Source organism: Trachypithecus francoisi, unplaced genomic scaffold, assembly GCF_009764315.1.
Source record: "Trachypithecus francoisi isolate TF-2019V2 unplaced genomic scaffold, Tfra_2.0 Lachesis_group11, whole genome shotgun sequence".
Classification (NCBI taxonomy): Eukaryota; Metazoa; Chordata; class Mammalia; order Primates; family Cercopithecidae; genus Trachypithecus; species Trachypithecus francoisi.
In genome coordinates this window covers 96,734,531-96,757,854 of record NW_022681456.1, presented here as the reverse complement: position 1 = coordinate 96,757,854, position 23,324 = coordinate 96,734,531, and the positions used below count along the sequence as shown (strand labels likewise).

Sequence of the window (23,324 nt, the reverse complement as noted above, 5' to 3'; positions counted from 1 at the left end):
ATCATGAGGAAGCTCTCCAATTGCCACCACTTTCTTATGAAAGAGGATGCATAACAATGAGCAAAGAAAGAGGATGAGACATAAATGATAAAGTGTCTGGGATAAAGAAAATGTCCACAGACTAAGAAAAAGGAGTAGAATTCCTCAGGAGCCCCAAGGGCCCATTTAAGTTTACCATTACATCATGAATCTATAGAAAGACCAATCAGTGTGTGGGTTCTTTCTTTATTGAAACTACTGGTTCTATATATCTAAAGAATTCCTAAGGGAAGGAAGACAGTGATTCACAATATGGGACAGAATTCATGAAGCCTTAAGCTCGGTTTTCTGATTCAAATTCCAGTCTCATTTCCACAAAATGATTCAATCTGAAGACATCAGTCAGCTCCTCGAAATGTTCTTCCTTCATGTGAATTTATGCAACAGTTTCTGAGCTAGAAACATTTAAAGTAATCTTCACTGAAACAATAAACCCAATCTTCATCAAGACCTTAGTCATGAAGTGTTTCAAATGCAAGTATCTAACAGTATTGACACATGAAAATATTAATAAATACCATAGTGAATATACTGCCCGTAACCCCCACAATGAAATATCCACCCTTTGATAGGTCTTCAAGTTCATTTTCCTACTCTCAAACAAGAGGGATTTGGGTCTATTAAGAGATAAGATAGAAACATAATACTTTATGAAAGGATCAAGTTTTTATCACAAGACTTATGGCATTAGTGCCTTCTACTTCCTGGGAGTATCCTCACCCATCTAAGGAAACTCATGTCACTAAATTGTTAGAGCCCAGGAAAATGTATCTGTGGTCAAATGTTCTCAGAGCTGACTCACCTGAAGCAATTTAGGAGTCACTGGGGGAAAAGGTATTGTAGTAAGACAGAGGGGCAGGCAGAGAAGACTCTTGAAGGGTAATGAAGATGTCTAAAGCAGAGGAAGAAAATCAAAGTGGATAGGGGAAAGTGAGGGAGGGCTGTAGGGGCTCAGAACACAGAGAAAAGGCAAAGGTATGAAAAAATTGTTAAGAAAAATTCATAGAAAACAAATCACAGAGGGAAGGCAGAGCTCTATGTTGGTTTGTTTCAGAAACAAACAATATATTCATTAAGATCCATTCATAAAAATGCAATAAGTTCTTAAAGATCTACAAAGGAAAATTCTCTTGTATCATATTCTAATATACAGCAAGTCTTTGGTATGATGATAGATATAGATAGCTAAATAGATGATAGATAGATGACAGGAAGAGAAAGAGACAAGGGAGAAAAAGAGAGACAGAGAGAGAGACTAGACTGACAGACCAACTGACCATCTTCAGACCAACATGTTCAACCATCTACTGCCTTTTGGCCTCTTTGCTTATGGTTAAATCAAAATTTCTCTTATATTCCTAGTGTCACCAGCTGCAATAATTAAATAGTTTTGACATTTGAAACATTTCCTCTCAGGGAAGGCATGTCCTTCTTACTGAGCTATTTATGAGGCAGGTAGTCTTTTGTTGCCTATTAACCATTCTTATTTCTAATGTATTAGATATCATATACACAGGAAAACCTCACTGGTAAGAATTCCAGTCCTGGTGTAACTCATAAAATTCCTGCCAGGAGCCCAATGTAGCTTTTCCTAACATTCGGAAGTATTTCTATATAAATATTATGTGTGTGTGTTACAAATAGTATTATAAAAATGTATTTTTATTAAATAACTGGTATTAGGATACTTTAAGTGAGGCCACTTACCAAAAATGGCTATTCCAAAGGAAAATTATTACCCAATCATAAATAAATGTTGTTACTAAATAAATGTCAAAGAAAGAATATAAGAGTATAAGATCATATAGTATGAAGGCTTTTAATTAAAACTTCCAGTAGAAATTAAGTTTTTCCCTTCTTATGAAATAAGTAATACATACACTAGGTATTAGGCAATATTTGAAATAGTTCCATATTTTAAAAATATTTAAAATAAAGCTAGAATCTTTGCAGTTAAAAATAGAGACAAAAAGTGAGGCGTAGAAGCATCTGTATACATTTAAAATACAACAAAGCATATGCGTGCGTATACATACATAAAATATCTGGATCAAGCTGCAAACTAGGTTTCTGTGTGTAAATATAAATGGAAAGTTTTCTGAAATGAGATTCACCAACTTTTAAAAATAGTTTTTTCAAACTAGTTGACATTTTTGATTAGATGTATTTTTCTTAATATTTAGATTTTATTTAATGAGTGAACATCCTTTTTTTTTTTTTTTTTGAGACAGAGCTTCACTCTTTTTGCCCAGGCTGGAGCATAATGGCACAATCTTGGCTCACTGCAACCTCCACCTCCCAGGTTCAAGCAATTCTCCTGCCTCAGCCTCCCAAGTAGCTGGGATTACAGGCACCTGCCACCACGCCCGGCTAATTTTTTGTATTTTTAGTAGAGACGGGGTTTCACCATGTTGGCCAGGGTAGTCTCGATCTCTTGACCTTGTGATCCGCCCACCTCTGCCTCCCAAAGCGCTGGGATTACAGGCATGAGCCACCGCGCCTGGCCATGAACATCATCATTTTTAGAAGCACAATACATTTTATAATAAAAGTATCACCAGGAGAATTAGATGTGTGATAAAGTGAAATTTTACAATTGTACAACTAATCTTGATAAAGAAAACTAATAAGAATAAAAATAGAAAATTCAGGGACCAAGTAGTTCCTAAGACCATTTTCATTCAAGAAATTCGGAATCATTCTTGAGATTTTCCTCTGTTTTTGAAACGCCTGGCAAATATTATTTTCTTCACTTTCTAACATTTTTCATATGAATAAAATTAGTGTTCAGATGCATATGACACTCTGACATTTTTACCACTGAAAAAGAAGGGAAATACACAAAATCTAGCAGTATAACACTATAGCAAATATATCTAACAGTTGCTCAGTAGCTGCATCAGCAAACATCTCCCAATAAGTAAACCATCATTTTAAACAGGCCAGTGCATTCACTTTGAATAGCAAACTTTCTATATTATGCAACATTTTATACTTATTAATAATACATTGTATAGTTTCATATATAAGAGTAACATTTTTCCCATTCTATTCCCCTCATTTTTAATTTCCAAATAACATGTTCTCTTTAGCTGATATATTACACATAGTTTAAAAAAACAAAAAAAAAATTAACTATAACATAATAATAATATTAGCTAATGCTTAAGTTCCTCTGATGTGTCAGAAAAACTTAGAAACTTTTTTGTATAGTAACTAATTTAGTCTGATTAACAACCCTGTGAGGTAGCTATGATTACTACCCCATTTTACAGATGAGGAGAAAATGGAATCTCACATAGATTAAAAACTTGCCATAGTACTATAGCTATTAAGTAGCAAGGTTATTATCTAAATCTAGACAACAGAAATTAGCCATATTATTAACAACTAAACATTCTCACAAATACTAAGTACAATATGAATCACAAAAAACAAGTCAAATATATCTAATAGTAGAGCTATACATATTAAATTATGGTCTATGACTCATAAAGACATTCAAAATTTATAGAAACTAGTCTAATCATAACTGGCAGAAGTATTCGAATTACTAGAATATAATGAACATTTTTATTGAAAGTTAAACTCAGATATTATTGGTAAAAAAAAAAAAACCCATAAGCTCCACATCCTTCTCTAAGAAAAGGGTTTTGGTTCAAATCTATAACAAAATATATTTGTTTCAGCATTCAGGTTTTCACAAAATATAATTCTTCTAAACTATTTAGTCAATGTTATAATTTTATAACATGTAAAGAGGAAATATTTCTCTGAAACTAGAAGTGTTTCATTTTAAGTATCAGACAAAACATAAAATGTTTATAAAGTTGCACATCATTTTGAGATGCAAAAATCACATCAATTTTTAAAATCTCAAACTATTTTACTTCATTAATCAATTTAATGAGCTTCTCTGAGAAAAATAATTGTAATTCAAGTATCATCATTACCATATAGGTAAAATGCATAAAAGACACATCTACCTGCCATCTTCATTACTTCGATAAAATACAAGGAAAGGATCTGATTTTCCAAAGAAGTCCTTCTTGTCCAATTTGTTTGCACAAAATTGCATCAAAACAGCATCCTAAAAGCAAAATTAATAAAAATAGTTCAAGACTTGGGCTATAAATAACTGGAAACTGCAGATCACAAACAAGACTTGACAAGAAAACATATTTGCTATTTTAATGCAAATGGCCAAGTTAGGGAGAATCCTAGACAACATAAAATTGCTTTTTAAAGGACTATATATAACTTAAAAAATTTTGCTGGTAATTTTTATTCTAGTTACAAAACTATTACTTTTCAAAAACTTTTAATATTTTTCCCTTGAAAAGTGGTATTAAGCTAGGTGAGGCCAGGTACTCAATTTTATAATATAGGATCCTCATTCATATCTTCAGTTATGCAGGTACACATTTTTAGAACATAGTTAAACAAATTCCTGTTCATTAAAGAAATATTTACTAAGTTTCTACTACATATCTACTTTGTATCAAATGTTAAGATGTATTAGATGATTAGATGGGGAATAAGAAAGATCACATAGTTTATAATCTGGGGACAGGAAAGTTCCTTCTTAATCATATACAAGTGTACTATAACGAATCAGTAACTACATTTAAAACAATTTTCTTCTATAACTTAAATTACAATTTGCATGTTAATTATTATGTCAAATCGATCATTTTTATCATTCTATGTACTCAAACACTCGCAGCTACATGATTTGAAGGAAAACAAGCTAGGGTATCATAACACATTATTGATAACCATTTTTAAAGTAGAAAATGTATTGTTATTTAAAATTAAAATAAATACTTTTGTGGGGTGTGTGTGTGTGTGTGTGTGTGTGTGTGTGTGTGTGTTCCTTTTTTTTTGGAGATAGAGTCTCGCTCTGTTGCCCAGGCTGGAGTGCAGTGGTGCGATCTCCGCTCACTGCAAGCTCCGCCTCCCGGGTTCACGCCATTCTCCTGCCTCAGCCTCCGGAGTAGCTGGGACTACAGGCGCTTGCGACCACGCCCGGCTAATTTTTTTGTATTTTTTTAGTAGAGACGGGGTTTCACCGTGTTAGCCAGGATGGTCTCTATCTCCTGACCTCGTGTCCGCCCACCTTGGCCTCCCAAAGTGCTGGGATTACAGGCTTGTGTGGTTTTTAGCTGAACAGGAAAGCTAAAAATGTTGGAAAGAGGTGAAGTGGCAAAGTAATTCAGATTAAACAAAGAGGTTACAACTTTGAATATTACTTGATAAAATGTTAACAATGTCTAAAAAAGCATCTTATTCATCACTTCCTTATCTTGCAGAGTCCAGCAATACTTACTAAGTATACACCTATTTTTTAATTATTTCCTTTCAGTAATTCCAGAAGACTACACAAAACATGATGCTATCTTATTCTTTCATTCACTCATTTTCTTACTTAGCAAACATTTCTCAAGCAATAGTCAAGCTAGAATCTTGGAATAGGGTAACGAACAAGGCAGTAGCTACCCTTGGAAAGGTCAGATTTCTTAATTTCCCATTTTCAAAATTATTGGTATAGTGTTATTTGATTTTACTTTTAGCATGATATGATAACTTCTATCAGAGGAACATTTATAACAGAGCAGGAAATACATCCTAGCAAGGTATAGTGACAACAGAGGTAAGGACAATATGGACATCATTATCACCTCAAACCTCTCAAGCATATCATGTTCTTTTTAAATTTGAGATTTAAAGATCAAAAAGTTCTATACTATCTATTATAGAAGCAGTGAAATAATCATTCTGGGTGATCAAATTATAAAATCAAGGGCAGCATTGAAAAGGACGAGTTGTTTGGTTTGGTTTGTTTATTTTGAATGCCCTTTCATCTCCGTATATATTTAAATGCCCTTGGGAGAGAATGGCTTTCTAAGAACCTGGGGACATTCCAAGGACATTGTTCTTGCAGAAAAACAGTACACTTTAACACATTTCTCCCAAAGCACCTGGACCAAAATATAAACTTCCAAGAAACATTCTGTATACTTACAATGCATAATAGATAAATGAAATGTGTTTATTTCAAATGGATTGTGAATAAAACATCAGAGATGTATTATTATAAAAGCATGAATTTTCATTGGCTTATTGGTAAATGTAATACTAAATTTAATTTTTCAAATTATACTCCTTAGGGCTTGCAAAATGAGTAACTGATTCAAAATAAAGATTTATTTCAGTGCAGAAAATTATATAACCTTAGGAAAAATAATGTTCTTGCAATTGCCCAGGTTAACAACTTAGCAGGGATTAAGTGGTACATTCGTATCAAGCACGAAATAAATCTTACTTGAGAGGAAAAGTAGTTATATACTTTTAGAAATACACAAGCATCACTGCAAAGTTTTGTTTTGTTTTTATGCCTTATGCTTAATGTCACCTAACACATTTTTAAGACCTCTCTTTAATACTCCACATATAAGGAACGTTCTATTGAATAAAGCCACTTGGATGTTTCACAGGCACTTCTAACATGTTCCAATCTGAACATCTAATGTCTATTCATAAACTTGCTTCTCCTATAATCTTCCCAGCTCAATTTGTGGCATTGTCATTCACTCAAGTGCCCAAGGAAGCCATCCTTGACTCTTCTCTTTTCCTGATCCTTTATCCAATCCACCACCAGTTGCACCATTTACCTCTAAAGTTTTGCTCAAATCTTTACTCTGGCTCTGCTGCCACCACCTCAGTCCAGTTCAATCTTATTTCTCACCCAGACATGTTCAGCGACATTTATTCCTTACTCCCACTTCCATTCTTTGATGTATCTAATCCATTCTCCATCAGCAGACAGAGTAAGGCTCTTGAAACATGAAAAACTCATGTTGCTCACAACGTAAAATGCTTTTAGGCTTTCCCTTGCATTTAGGAAAAATGCAGAACCGTTAACATGATCCGCAAAGGCCGACATCAAATGGGCTGTACCAGCCTTTTCCACCTTCATCCGGCAATGTTTTAGCTCGATCATCTCCCACTGCTCACCCCTGACCATCTCACATCAGACCCACACGTCCCTTTCCCACCTCAGGAACACACAGCTGTGTCTGCTGGAATTCTTATCCTTGGGCTGGCAAATGCTACTTCTTCTTTAGGTCTTAGCTTAAATGCCACTTTCTCAAAGAGGCCCAGTGATCCCCCCAAGGCTTAATAGAAATTAGATCCCTACTGTACTCTCATAATATATTTGAATCACTTGGCACATACCACGACATATATTACCTGAATAGTCAGCCGACTAATGTCTCTCTTTTTCACAAACTCTGTGTTCATTAAAAACAAGGACCAGGGTTGGGGGTTGTGGTGTTGTGTTTTGTACTATTTTTTTCTTGCTATTCTATTCTAAGCATTCACTCCAATGACATAATAACATTTTGTAAACACTGTTGAATCAATCAATAAAAACAAAAAATATTCTTTATGAAAAATTTTAAACTACTTTAAAATACTACATAAAATACTACTACTTTTAAAATACTACTTTTAAACTACTACATAGTGGCTCATGCCTGTAACCCCAGCACTTGGGGAGGGTGAGAGGGGCTTGGATCACTTGAGTCTGGGAGTTCAAGACCAGCCCAGACAACACAGCGAGACCACATCTCTACTAAAAAAAAAAAAAAAAAAATTAGCCAGGTGTGGTGGTGCATGCCTGTGGTCCCAGCTAGTAGGGAGACTGAGGTGGGAGAATCACTTGAGCCCAGGAGTTCAAAGCCTGCAGTGGGCCATAATTGTGCCACTGTACTTCAGCCTGGGCAATAGAGTAAGACCCTGTCTTTAAAAAAAAAAAAATGCTAAGTGAAGATACACTCCCACTATAACTTCTAAACTACATTAGTTTTTATTGTGGCATTTAATTAAGTATAAAATTTGCATTTGAATAAAACTGTCTCAAAATTAATTGAGATAATTAGGATTATTACACTACAAATAAACATTTGTATAAATTTATGACCCATACATCTTTTTTTTTTTTTTTTTTGAGATGGAGTCTGGCTCTGTCGCCCAGGCTGGAGTGCAGTGGCGCAATCTCGGCTCACTGCAAGCTCTGCCTCCCAGGTTCACGCCATTCTCCTGCCTCAGCCTCCCAAGTAGCTGGGACCACAGGTGCCTGCCACCATGCCAGGCTAATTTTTTGTATTTGTAGTACAGACGGGGTTTCACCATGTTAGCCAGGATGGTCTCGATCTCCTGATCTCGTGATCTGCCTGCCTCGGCCTCCCAAAGTGCTGGGATTACAAGCGTGAACCTGTACATCTGTTAAATGCTACCATTTCTTTCCTGTAGAATATCCATCTAAAGGAAGTATTAATAATATTCACATTTTTAGAAGAAAACATAGAGCCTTGTGATATTGGCCTTGGATATTATTTCTTGGATATGATACAAAAGCATAGGCCACAAAAGCAAAAATACACGTGGGACTGCATCAAACTACAAAGCTTCTGCTCAGCAAAGAAAACAATCAACAGAATGAAAAGGCAGCCTACAGAATGGGAGAAAATATGCTGTGGTTGCTATGGCTTGTTTGTCCCCACCAAAGCTCATGTCGAAATCTGATCACCAGTATGACAGTGCTGGGAGGTGGGGCCCCATGGAAGGTGTTTAGGTTATGGGTGCTGATCCCTCATGAATAGGTAGGTGCTGCTTTCACAGTCTTGAGTGAGACTGGATTAATTCTCTCAGAATGAGTTTATTCTTTTGAGAGTGGGTTTTTATAAAGCTGGGGTGCCCCTCAGGTTTCCCTATGTTCACAAATGTCTGCTTCCACTTTCACTTTCTCTGCCACATTGTGAAACAGTATGAAAGCCCTTACCACAAGCCAGTACCATGCTCTTGAGCTTCTCACCTGGTGGAAGAGTGAGCTAAATAAACTTCTTTTTAAAAATAAATTACCTAGTCTCAGATATTCTTTTATAGCAACTCAAAATGGACTAAGATACTGTATACCATAAAGGTGAATTTCCAAAATATATAAGGAACTCCTACAAATCTTCAAAAATACTGCAAAAACTATAAATATATAAAAATGAAAAATAGAAAATCAACTCAATTTAAAAATGGGCTAAGAACCTGAATAAGCATATGTCTCAACATATGCTCAACATATGCTCAACATCACCAATCATCAGAGAAATGCAAATGCATACAAAAGATTAGCTCACACCTGTTAGAATGCCTACTATCAAAAAAAAAAAAAAAAAAAACACAACGGGAAGTAGTATCAGTGAGGATGGAGAGAAAAGGAAACCCTTGTACACTGTTGGTAGGAATGCAATTAGTGCAGCCACTGTGGAAAATAGTAGGAGGTTCTTCAAAAATTAAAAGCAGCACTACCATATAATCCAGCAATCCCACTTCTGGGTATATATACAAAGAAAGAGACTGAAATCAGTATCTTGAAGAGATATCTGAACTCCCATGTTCATTCTAGCATTATTCACAAATAAATCAAGACATTGAAGCAAATGAAGTGTCTATCAACAGATGAATGGATACAGAAAATGCATCTATATAATTTATACACAAACACACACACACACACACATATATATATAAAACAATCGAATATTATTCATCCTTAAAAAGGAAGAACATCTGTCCATTTGCAACAAGATAGATGAGCCTGGAAAACACTGTATAAGTGAAATAAGCCAGACACAAAAAGATAAATACTACATGTTGTAACTTACATGAGGATTCTAAAACAGTCAAAATTATAGAAGCAGGGAGTAGAATGATGGTTTCCAGGGACTGAGGGGAAGAAGAAACTGGAAGGTATTATCAAGGAGCACAAAATTTCAGTTATGCGAGATGAATAAGTCATAGAGATCTACTATATACAGTATGGTACCTATGGTTAACAATACTGTACTGTATATTTAAAAATCTGCTGAGAGGGTAAATCTTATGCGGTTTATTATCACAAAAATATTAATAATAAATAAGCAGGGTAGGAGGAACCATTGGAAGTGACTAATACATTTATGACATCGAGTATATGGTGATGGTTTCATGGATATATACTTATCTCCAGACTCACCATGCTGTATACATTAAATATGTGCAGATATTTGTATGCCAATTATACCTAATAAACTAGTTTAAAAAAATGGTCATATTATAAATGCATAAATTAAAGCTCCAACAATATAACCTCACTCAGCTAAATAGTGAAAAAGGCAAAACTAAAATTAGGTGACCTGACTCCAAAGCCTATGTTCATTGCACAAGTTAATAACTGACAACTTGTTTTAAAGAAAAAAATTATAGATTTTTATGATGCTGTAGGTGAATTAAAATTATTGCATTCAACATTATAATTAGTAATGCCCATACTTTTAATGTTCTCTAAAGCATAAATTTAAAAATCATTGATTCTTCTGAAGTAACTATGAACATTGCTTTGAGTACACTTGCGCATTCTACTATACTAACATAATAATGAAATACTATTTCAAGTTTATTAGTATTAATAATGATGCTGATGATCAATAAGGCTCTAGCCAAGAATTAGGACATAGAAAACATAAGATGAAGTTATACCAAGATTTTAAACAACATTGATACAAATATTAGATCTATAATTTCTAAGTATGAGAAATATGTGTTGACTCATTGAAAGATAATTCCGGATGTTCTTGAATTAATTGTAAACAAAGGGATAAAAATACCTACACCACTAAATGATACATTCCCTTTCATTTACCAGGGCCTGGTAAAAGAATTTTCCAGGCTCTTCCAACAAGAGACTAGAACTGAAAGTGGAAGATATTTAGGATGCAGCCTGTCCATACCCAGCCTACGTCTTGGTATCTTGGTTCTATTTTGAAATATAATTGATAATGCTGTATTCATGGCATATTTACACAAAATATGCTCAATAAACTCAAGATTTTGACAAAATAGCATGTAAATATCACCATAAAGAACATGTATTTTATTGACTGTGAACTTCCTTTTTTCTTTCCTAATACAAAGCCTATATTATCTTAAACATTTACAAATTGAGACCAGAAGTATAAATGATGATCAGATAATATAATTTAAAAGAATCATTGTGTCATTTTAACTAAAAAAAATAGGATGATAGGTAAATCTCTGCATTTAAATAAATATGCTATATTTTCTAAGGCATTGCTTAGTATATGCATACTACTTTTACGTACATTATAGTTCAAACTTAATGTTATGCTAGTTGATTGTCAGGACTGGAAGATTTTTTTTAAAAATAGTCCAGTGATTAGTTCACATATTTTGTTTTTTTTGCCCTTCAAACCCGAAAAGTAAACTCAGAGTAAGTAGTCAAGTGTCTTGATCAGACAAAGTACAAATTAGTAGCAAAACCAAAACTTAACTTGAGTCTGATAGTCTTTAACAGCATTATATGTGGGCATGTTTGGGTATTTTATAGATGAGAAAACTGAGACTGATATGACCGTGACATGCCCAGGGGGACAAAGACAATGAGCACAACAATAGGAAGGCTTCAATTTACATGTTATTTTAAATGACTTAAATTCTAACATTAGTGTTTAATTATTTCCACTCACCTGTTATTATAATTCCTATTGTTATCTCACTGTTCTACCCCCGCCCCCAGAATCCCATAGGTATGTAATCAGTTGTAATACCCAGTTTCTATCATTTGCTGACAAGTAATATCATATGATTCCCTGAGCATACTATCTCAGCTATCTATCTATCTATCTATCTATCTATCTATCTATTGATCATCTATCTACATTTGAGAGATATAATATATATACATATATATTTGAGACAGGGGCTTTCTCTGTTGCCCAGGCTGGAGTGCAGTGAAACAATAGCTCATGGCAGCCTTGAATTCCTGGACTCAAGTGATCCTCCCACCTTGGCCTCCCAAAGTGCTGAGATTACAGGCATGAGCCACCATGTCCTATCAGAAATGTATTATGTAAACAAGCCCACAGAATTTATCTAAAAGTTAAAAAGACAACTTCTTGAGATAATAAAATAAACTATGGCTCTCTCTATAAAAACTATGGTCAGTGTCAAAGTGTTAAGCTTTTGTTAGTTTGGGTGAGTTTCTGTTCTTATGATCAAGCAGCAATTAAAAATAAAGGGCACTAGAGGTAATCTAAGGAAAACTTGTTTTCTCTGGAAATACCAATTCCCAGAGATCTGTTGGCCCACATTAAACAGACAATATTGACTTCAGATTCAGCTGGCCATCGTTACTTTCAGTGTGGAGTGTCATAGTTATCTTCCCATTTCTTGACAACAGTGAAATCATTAAACATGAGTCAATGAGCATCAGCAAATCACAACTAAAAGTAACAATCTTCTAAAAATATAGAGTATGCACTCTATGCAGTCATACTGCTAGATGGAGTGGCAGCTGATCCTTTCTTCAAATGTGGACTTCCCAAGCTAATAAGAGATGGAAGTAATATAAATTCTGAATTAATTAAATTAGAAAAATTGGGGAAAGTATGTTATACAAATGGGGTAAATGCAAATGTCAAGAAATATTCCTTCAGGATTACACACAAATCTTCAAAAGTTTTACAGTAATTGAACTGATCGGTATAACGGATGATTCCTTATACTAATGCTTAAAAAGCAGTATTGATATTAGGTGTTATTTTAATACTTTCAATTCCTTAAAAGATTATTAAAATAACCAATTATACTTTTTGGACTATGAAATACAGTCTCTCTGGTCATGGGGTGAAGTATCTAAAATGATATTTTATGGATTATAAAATTGTATAACATTTTTGCTACAATTACTTAAAAAGTAATTAGTTAAGTACAATTTTAGATATAGCATTTGAAGTATGGAAGTGTTTTCTAAACAAAAGAAATATTCACTTACCCTGCAACAGTTTAATTCCTCTGCTGTAAGTATGATTGTACCACATTTCTTCCCTGGAATTCCTCTGAAACAACAAAAATATATTTATGTACATTAATATGTTATATTAATACTATATAATATAAATTTATATATCATATTTATTTTTATGTAATCTAATAAAGAGCATATAATAATAAGATGGTTCTTCCCTAACAAAATATATTTTGAGTAGCTGGGATTACAGACCTGGCTAAATTTTGTATTTTTTTTTTTAGTAGAGATGGGGTTTCGCCATGTTGGCTAAGCTGGTCTCAAACTCCCGACCTACGGTGATCCGCTCCCCTTGGCCTCCCAAACTGCCAGGATTACAGGCGTGAGCTACCACACCCGGCCCTCAATGAGGCTAAACTTTTAACATAACTTTAAACATGTCGATCCTCTCAAGAATCTTCAATATTCCATATTCTCTAATATATAAGATAATGTAATAGTTATGCATCACCTAATTATGTTTCAATAAACAACAGATTGCACATACACTGGTGTCCCCATAAGATTATAATGGAGCTGAAAGCTTTCTACTGCCTAATGATGTAATATCTTAGCACACAGCATTATTCACGTGTTGGTGTGATGCTGGTGCAAATAAATCTACTGTGCTGCCAATCATACAAAGTATGTATGTACAGTCCATAATAATTGGCAATGATAGTAAACATCAAATATGTTACTGTTTATGTATTTTCTATACTATATTTTTTATCATTATTTCTAAGTGTATTTCTTCTATACATACAAAAAAAAAAAAAAAAAGCTAACTGTAAAAACAGCCTCATTTAGGTCCTGCAGATGTTCCAAAAGAAGGCACTGTTATCACAGGAGACAACAGCTCCATGCATGGTATTGCTCTTGAAGGTCTTCCAGGGGGACAAGACGTGGAAGTGGAAGACAGGGATACTGAGGATCTTGACCCTGGGTAGGCCTAGGTAAATGTGTAAGTTTGTGTCTTCATTTTTAACAAAAAACGTTTAAAAAGTAAAAATAAATAAATTAATAACTTAAAAACAGAAAAAAAGATTATTGAATAAGGATATAAAGAAAATATTTTTGTACAGCTGTACAATGTGTTTGTGTTCTAGATAAGTGTTATTATTAATTTTTTTTTAAAGTTTAAAGTATTTTAAAGTAAAAACATTATAGTTAAGTTAAGGTTATTATTGAAGAAAGAAAAATAGTTGTAAATACACTTAGTGCAACCTAACTATACAGTGTTTATAAAGTCTACAGTAGTATAATGTCCCAGGCCCTCACATTTACTCATCGCTCACTCAGACTCACCCAGAGCAACTTCCATTCCTGTAAGCTCCATTCATGGTAAGTACCCTACACAGGTATACCATTTTATAACTTTTATATAATGTTTTTACTGTGTCTCTTCTATGTTTACTTACGTTTAGATACACAAATACTGATGTCACAACTGCCTTAGAGTATTCAGTGAGGTAACATGCTGTACACATTTGTAGCCTAGGAACAAGAGGTTATACCATATAGCCTAGGTATGTGGTAGGCTAGACCAGGGGTCTGCAACCCCAGGGCTGCAGAGCAGGAGGTGAGCGGCAGACACCAGCAAGCTGAGCCTCATCTGTATTTACAGCTACTCCCCATCGTTGGCATTACTACTTGAGCTCTGCCTCTTGTCAGATCAGCAGCAGCATTAGATTCTCATAGGAGCCTGAACCCTATTGTGAACTGTGAGGGACCTAAGTTGTATACACTTCTTATGAGAATCTAATGCCTGATGATCTGTCACTGTCTCCCATCACCCCCAGATGGGACCATCTAGTTGCAGGAAAACAAGCTCAGGTTCCCACTGATTCTACATTATGGTAAGTTGTATAATTATTTCATTATAATATAATAATAATAGAAATAAAGTGCACAATAAATGTAATGGACTTGAATCATCCTGAAACTACCCCCAAACCCCCAGTGCAGGGAAAAATTACTTCCACAAAACTGCTCCTTGGTACCAAAAAGGGTCGGGGACTGCTGGGTTAGACCATCTAGGTTTGTGTAAGTACAGTCTATGATGGTTGCACAACAATGAAATCATCTAAGGAAGCATTTCTCAGAACATATCCCTGTTGTTAAGTAGTGCATCACTATAGAACAAAATGTTCTCATGGTTTCTAAGTTTTCTGCTATATTATTAAAACCTATATAAAACCCTGGGTTTCACTGTTCCCTATCCTTTCATCAATTTGGTGACATTTTGTGCTTATTTCTTCTTTGTGTTCACTCCCATGCCTTGACATATTATAGCTTGTTAACTGTTCCCTATTTTGCCTCAAACTTGCCATATCCCCAGATGAAGTTCCATTTGTTCCAAGAAAATCTTACCTTACACAAAGCTCAGCCTTTTCTGCATTTCTATTGATGCTGAAGTCAATATTGTAAGGTTTAGCACTTAATTATTCCTTAACTGCTAAAAGCACAAATTGTTAACCTTTCTTTTCTCAAGTTGATTACACTTTCTATAAGAGCAATATTCATGACATAAAGCTCTTGTAAGCACAGAGTTAAATGTCTGTGTACAGCAGGTGTTTAGTCTATAGATAAGTATGTAACATACAGTTGTGCATTGCTTAATGCTTATTTCCACATGTATTTACTCTTAACCAGGATAATTACACATGTCAAGATCTTCCATTTTCCTTAGGTCCTTATGACTAAGAACTCAATTAATATAACATTGCACATTTTGTCTCATATTACTACATTATCATTTTCAGCATCCTTCTAGCATCCTTAATCAGTTAATTTTTCTAATCCAGCTGTATCTTTCTCTTCTTTTTTCTCTTTGTGAACTATGAGTTTAATACTTTCAGCATTTTGGAAAACCAAACACTCCAACTGAGCATAAAACTGAACACACTTCAAAATGCTGAATAAAATATGCAAAGATCTTTATAAATGCTCAGATAACTTTGTAAGAAAGTAAGGACCAATCAGAAGCTGAAAGTAAAGGCAGAAAGATAAGCAGAACTGAACATTCGAGAACTTGATCTTAGGCTTCTGATTTTTATGGTTACCTAGGATATAAAAATTAGAAAAATAAGAGGAGGTGAGACTCACAAGGTGGGAAATTCAATAAACAGCCAATCCACAGCATAAAGCTTGTATCTCATTAACTAGACTGCCTCATGTAGCATGAGTTATATATATATAAACATTCACTCTATGGGCCTAAAAAATAAATCATTGCCTTAAAACGTGGTGATGAATGAAAGAGAAAAAAATGTGTCCTAATAATTTAAGCTCAATCAGGCTTGCTGCCTTAACTGACATCACTTGAGTAGTTACCAAAACTTCAAACCAAGAATTACATTTAATTCAAGCGACCACGGTTGCCTAGTAAATGCATATCCTCTCTAGAAAAGTTTCCCTTCAAATTAAATCTCAAAATATCTCACATTTAAAGTTTTAAAAGTAAATATGAAGCTCGTCTTACAGTATCAAAAAATACACAAGAAAAAATGCACCCATCATGAGTTAGAATCTCCAAACAACAGGCTGCAGAATCAAACACAGATTTAGAATGTTGTAAATATTATGAATAGTACACAAAATATAAGTATTTGTAATATATTTAAAATGTAAAGAGGAAATGGACATATGGTTAACTAGCAAAGGATTATACAAAATAAGCAAGGATATTTGGAACAGAATAGGGAGCCCAGAAGTAAATCCAAGCTGTCATTGCCAGTGCCAATGTCCAGGCACTCTTCCCCTATGTTCTCTTCCAGGAGTTTTATTGTTTCTGGTCTTATGTTTGGGACTTTTACCCATTTTGAGTTTATTTCTGTGTATGGTGTAAAGTAAGGGTCCAATTTAATTCTTTTGCATGCTGTAGTCCAGTTTTCTCAGAACTATTTATTAAAAGGACTATCTGTTTCCCAACCTATCCTCCTGGTGCCCCTGTGAAAAATTAATTGACTATATATGTTTGGATTAGACAAAGGAGAAGAGAGAATCAGTGAACTGAAAGAAGGATATAAATAAATTATCCATAATGCAGCATGGAGAAGCAGACATGGAAAGTATTATGAAGAAGTTTGGAGTCACAGAACACAAAGGTAAAAGGTCTAATATATGCTTAATCAGAGTTCCAGTAGAGGAAGGACTAAATAGAGCAGATGCAATATTTGAAGAGATAATGGCTGGGAAACTTCTAGAAATGGTGAAACACCTCAATTTCCAGATTCAGAAAGCTCAATGAATCCCAAGCAGCCTAAGAAAAATAAATGTATACTTGGGGACATGATAGGATCAGGGAAAAACATGAAAGATGAAGAATGTACCTCCAGAGGAACCAGAGAGAAAAGACAGATGATCTACAAAGATGTGAACTACAAAGATTAAACTAAGAGCTGACTACTTGGAAGCAACACTGGAAACTGAAAGATAATTCAAACAATATCTTCAATGGTTTGAAAGAAAATAATTCTAAATATAAGACTGTAAACAGTAAGATATATTCTAAGAACAAGCATAAACTACAGATATTTTGAAACAAATAAGAAACAAATACATTTATACCCAAGAATCTTTGCTTGAGAAGTTTCTAAAGAATGGGTTTCAAATGGAAGGAAATGATCACAGATGGGAGATCTAAGAAGAAAAAAGAAAGAATGAGAGAAGCCTAGGAAATACTAAATATGAGTTAACCTTAAATCAGCGACATTAATGTTAAAAACTAAGATAATAAATATGAATGATAATGATAGCATTAACCAGCAAGGTGATAATTTAAGTTAAAGCCTTCTCATGGTCTCTTATTGTTCAGGAAGAAATTAAATATGCTGAAAAATAGAATTTCATAAAAAATGAGTAAATATGTTTAAAAACTTCAAAGAAACCACAATTATTTAAGTACTTTATAATTTCAACTTTAGAAAAGAAAATTTTTGAAATTTTCGTTTCTAAAATGCAATCAGTTCAAAAGGAATTAAGACTCAAGGAAGAATGGGGCAGATGAGGAGCACTGAGTAGGTGATAGAAATAAACCTAGAGGAATAGTTACTGATGTAACTGTAAATGAACTAGATGCTCCAGATTAAATGCAAATATTGTATGAATTATATAAAAATTAAATTAACCCATTAACTATTCAAAATAGATATCAAAATTTGATTCAAAAAATTCAAAAGAAAAGAATGGAAGTATAGCTCAGAGAAAAATAATTCTAATGAAAATCAGTGTACCTACATTAATAGCATACATACAGATTTTAAGTTGAAAAGGTTTGCAAGAAATAGTTATTGTGTAATGACAAAACATTCAATTAATTGGGAAGATACAGTAATCTCAATACTGCATGCACCTACTATTATAGCTCCAAAATACATAAAGCAAAATTGACACAACTACAAAAAGATAAATACACCACTATGTTGAACAATTTCATGGCAAACACCTTTGGCAAGGTGATCAAGGTTAATATCACCAGTGATAAGTCATATTAATATATATTCCTGATAAGATATAAGGAGAAAGACACTTCAACTCCTGTGGCCTTCTCCCCAAATCCTTAACTCCAATCTAAACATGAGAAAATCATCACACAAACACAAATTTAGGGACATTCTACAAAGAATCTAATACTTCTTCAAAACTATAAAGGTCATACAAAACAAGGAAAGAGTAAGAAATTGTAACATATCAGATCAAAAGGAAGTGTATATCCTGAAATGAATACTGAATGAATTCTGGAATACAAAAAGAACATTAGTGAAACAATGAGTGAAATTCAAGTAAAGTTTGAAATTTAGCTAATAGTAATATATGCACCACTGTTGTCTTTCTAGTTGTGACAAATGTATTAAATACCACGATACCACAACATGTTAATGTTAAAAGAAACTGGTATGACAGGAATACAGGAACTTTCTGTACTATTGTAACTTTTCTATAAACATAAAACTATTCTAAAATATGAACTGTATTGAAACAATGCAAGGTCAATAAAAGACAAAGACAGGCTAAGAAACTATTTCAGGTTAAAAGAGACTAGAATTAAAATGACTAATCTCAATTACAATTCTTCATTAAATTTTAGAAGAGGAAAATATATCTATAATGACATTATTACTACAATTGTTGAAATGTGAGTGAAGAGTAGATTAGATAGTATTGTATCATTGTGAAGTTTCCTGATTTTGATCATCATGTTGTGGTTGTGTAAAAGAACATTTTCATTAAGAAATTCACTCTCGATCTGACTTTGTGATCCGCCTCCCTAGGCCTCCCAAAGTGCTGGGATTACAGGCACGAGCCACCACGCCCAGCTGGGAAAACTGGCTAGCCCCATGTACAAAGCTAAAACTGGATCCCTTCCTTACACCTTATACAAAAATTAATTCAAGATGGATTAAAGACTTAAATGTTAGACCTAAAACCATAAAAACCCTAGAAGAAAACCTAGGCAATATCATTCAGGACATAGGCATGGGCAAGGACTTCATGTCTAAAACACCAAAAGCAATGGCAACAAAAGCCAAAATTGACAAATGGGATCTAATTCAACTAAAGAGCTTCTGCACAGCAAAAGAAACTACCATCAGAGTGAACAGACAACCTACAGAATGGAAGAAAATTTTTGCAATCTACTCATCTGACAAAGGGCTAATATCCAGACTATACAAAGAACTTAAACAAATTTATAAGAAAAAGTCAACCCCATCTAAAAGTGGGCAAAGGACATGAACAGACACTTCTCAAAAGAAGACATTTATGCAGCCAACATACACATGAAAAAATGCTCATCATCACTGGCCATCAGAGAAATGCAAATCAAAACCATAATGAGATACCATCTCACACCAGTTAGAATGGCGATCACTAAAAAGTCAGGAAACAACAGGTGCTGGAGAGGATGTGGAGAAATAGGAACACTTTTACACTGTTGGTGGGACTGTAAACTAGTTCAACCACTGTGGAAGACAGTGTGGCGATTCCTCAAGGATCTAGAACTGGAAATACCATTTGACTCAGCCATTCCATTACTGGGTATATACTCAAAGAATTATAAATCATGCTGCTATAAAGACACATGCACATGTACATTTACTGTGGCACTATTCACAATAGCAAAGACTTGGAACCAACCCAAATGTACATCAACGATAGACTGGATTAAGAAAATATGGCACATATACACCATGGAATACTATGCAGCCATAAAAAAGGATGAGTTCATGTCCTTTGTAGGGACATGCATGAAGCTGGAAACCATCATTCTCAGCAAGCTATCACAAGGACAAAAAACCAAACACCACTTGTCCTCACTCATAAGTGGGAATTGAACAATGAGAACACTTGGACACAGGAAGGGGAACATCACACACTGGGACCTGTCGTGGGGTAGGGGTAGGGGGGAATAGCATTAGGAGATATACTTAATGTAAATGACGAGTTAATGGGTGCAGCACACCAACATGACACATGTATACATATGTAACAAGCCTGCACATTGTGCACATGTGCCCTAGGACTTAAAGTATAATAATAACAATAATAAAAAGAAATTCACACTCAAGTATTTAAAGGAAAGAGAGCACAATTTTTCCACCAATGTCTTCAACTTACTCTCAAATGACTCAGAAAGACCTAGAATATGAAACAGAAAGAGAATGAGAAAGAGGCTAAGAAAGTGAATAGAATAAAGCTAGCTCCTATTAAATTGGAGATTCCGAACTACATTTGTTTTTTGTTTGTTTGTTTGTTTGAGACAGGTTCTCACTTTGTCACCCAGTTTGGAGTGCAGTAGAGTGATCAGAGCTCACTTCACCCTCAAATTCCTGGGCTCAAGCAATCTTCCCACCTCAGCCTTCCAAGTAGCTAGGAATACACAAATGTGCCACCATGCTCAGCTAATGTTTTCTCATTTTTTTAGAGACAGGGTCTCACTATGTTGCCCAGCCTGCTCTCAAGCTACTAGGCTCAAGCAATCCTCCCGAATTGGCCTCCTAAAGTGCAGGAATTGCAGGCATGAGCCACCCCACCTTGCCTACTCTCGCAATTTTTACATGCAATTGAAATTATATCAAAAAAGAAAGTTACCAAAAAAGATCAGTTTTAAAGATTGCTTCTTATAACTGTATCCTTACATTTTGAGAGACACAGAATAATAAAACTCATTCACATTACAGTTAAACATGATCTCAAGAGATATGAGGTAATCCTTCACAAAATTTAGTACATAGATAAGACTGGTGGAAGGCGGAGCAAGATGATGAAATAGAGGGTTCCACTGATCATCCCTCCTGCAAGGACAAATATCTGTCTTTTAACAACTATCTATACACACACAAAAAGTATCTTCATCAGAACCAAAAATCAGGTGAGCATTCACAGTACCTGGGTTTAAGTTCATATCATCAAAAGAAGCGTTGAAGAAGTAGGAAAATCAGTCTTGAATCACCAATGTCACCCGGCCCTAATCCCCTTGCAGCTATACTGTGGTGCTGAGAACATTTCCATGTGCTGGGGAGAGGGGAGTGCAGCAATTGTGAGGCACTGAACTCAGTGCTGCCCTGTTATTGCAGAAAGTAAAACCAAATCAAACTCAACTGATGCCCACCCAGAGAGGGGGCATTTAAACCAGCCTTACCACAGTCACAGAGTCCTAGCGATGAGAGCCAAAGAGAGGCTTGTGTCACTGCATCCCAAGCTTCAGGTGGCTCAGAACAGAGAGAGACCCTGTTTGTTTGGGAGAAAGTAAGAAATAGAACAAGAGTTTCTGCCAGGTAATCCAAAGAACTCTTATAGATTTTGTCCAATACTATCAAGGCAGTATCTCTACTAGTCTGCAAGAACCACAGCATTGGTGGGTTTTGGCCCCTAAAGTAGATACAGTTTAGATCACAACACTCAAGTTTTCTGAAATATCTGGAAAGTCTTGCCAAGAAGAATGGGTACCAACAAGCCCAGACAGTGAAGACTAAAACAAACACCTAACTCTTCAAGGCTTTAATGTTCAATGAACACCTACAAGTATCAAGACCATCTAGGAAAACATGACCTTAACACATGAACTAAATAAAGCACCAGGGACCAATCCTGGAGAAACAGAGGTGTGTGAGCATACAGAGAAGTGATAACAGCTGTTTTGAGGGAACTCAAATTCAAGATGACACAGAAAGTAATTCAGAATTCTATCAAATAAATTTAACAAAAAAATAAAAATAATTTAAAAGAATAAAAAATTCTGGAGCTAAAAATAAAATTGGCATACTGAAGAATGCATCAGAGTCTTATAATGGCAAAGTTGATCATGCAGAATAAAGAATTAGTGAGCTTGAAGACAAGCTATTTGAAAATGGACATTCAGAGAAGACAAAAGAAAAAAGAATGAAAAACAAAAAAGCATGCCTACGGGATCTAGAAAAAAGCCCCAAAAGGGCAAATCTAAAAGCTACTAACCTTTTAAAAAGGAAGCAAAACAGAGAGAGGAGTAGAAAGTTTATTCAAAGAGGTAGTAACTGAGAACTTCCCAGACCTAGAGAAAGATATCAATACCCAAGGATAAAAAAGTTATATAATGCCAAGCAGATTTAACCCAAAGAAGACTACCTCAAGGCATGCAATAATTAAACTCCCAAAAGTCAAGGATAAAGGAAGAATCCCAAAAGCAGCAAGAGAAAGAAACAAACACCACACAAAGCAGCTCCAATATGTCTGGCAGCAGACTTTTCAATGGAATCCTTCCAGGACAGAAAAGAGTGGCATGACATACATAAAATGCTGAAGGAAAAAAAAAACCTTTTTACCCTAGAATAATATACCTGGTGAAAATATCCTTCAAACATGAATAAGACATAAAGATTTTCACAGACAAATACAATCTTAGGGATTTCATCAACACAAGACCTCTCCTATAAGAAATACTAAAGAGTATCTCAATCAGAAAGAAAAGGGCCTTGCCTGGTGTGGGGGCTCACGTCTGTAATTCCAGCACTTTGGGAGGATGAGGTGGCAGATCACTTGAGGTCAGGTGTTTGAGACTAGCCTGGCCAACATGGTGAAATCCCGTCTCTACTAAAAATACAAAAATTAGCTGGGTGCAATGGCACGTGCCTGTAGTCCCAGTTATTCAGGAGGCTGATGCAAATAACTGCTTGAACCCAGGGGCAGAGGTTGCAGAGATCACACCACTGCACTCCAGTCTGGATGACAGAGTGAGACTCTGTCTCCAAAATAAAAAAAAAAAAAAAAAAAAAAAAAAAAGAACCCTTTAATGAGCAATAAGAAATCATCTGAAGGTACAAAACTCACTGACTCACTGATAGTAGGAAGTACATAGAATATTATAACACTATAACTGTGTAACTGTGGTGTGTAAAATAAT

General features: G+C 34.8%; 1 protein-coding gene across 4 annotated transcripts in view; it reads right to left on the bottom strand.

Annotated features, from left to right (window-relative positions):
* CPNE8 (copine 8) overlaps positions 1–23,324 on the bottom strand; it is a 259,399-nt gene that overhangs the window by 110,152 nt on the left and 125,923 nt on the right. For all 4 annotated transcript variants that reach the window (XR_004439964.1, XM_033222447.1, XM_033222445.1 and 1 more), the window contains exons 7-8: positions 12,932–12,995; positions 4,026–4,129 (exon numbers count right to left, since the gene is read on the bottom strand). Coding sequence is in view for 3 of the 4 variants with exons in the window: in XM_033222445.1 (XP_033078336.1) it covers positions 4,026–4,129; positions 12,932–12,995 (168 nt within the window). In the remaining variant the exon portion in view is untranslated. The remainder of the gene's footprint in view (positions 1–4,025; positions 4,130–12,931; positions 12,996–23,324) is intronic.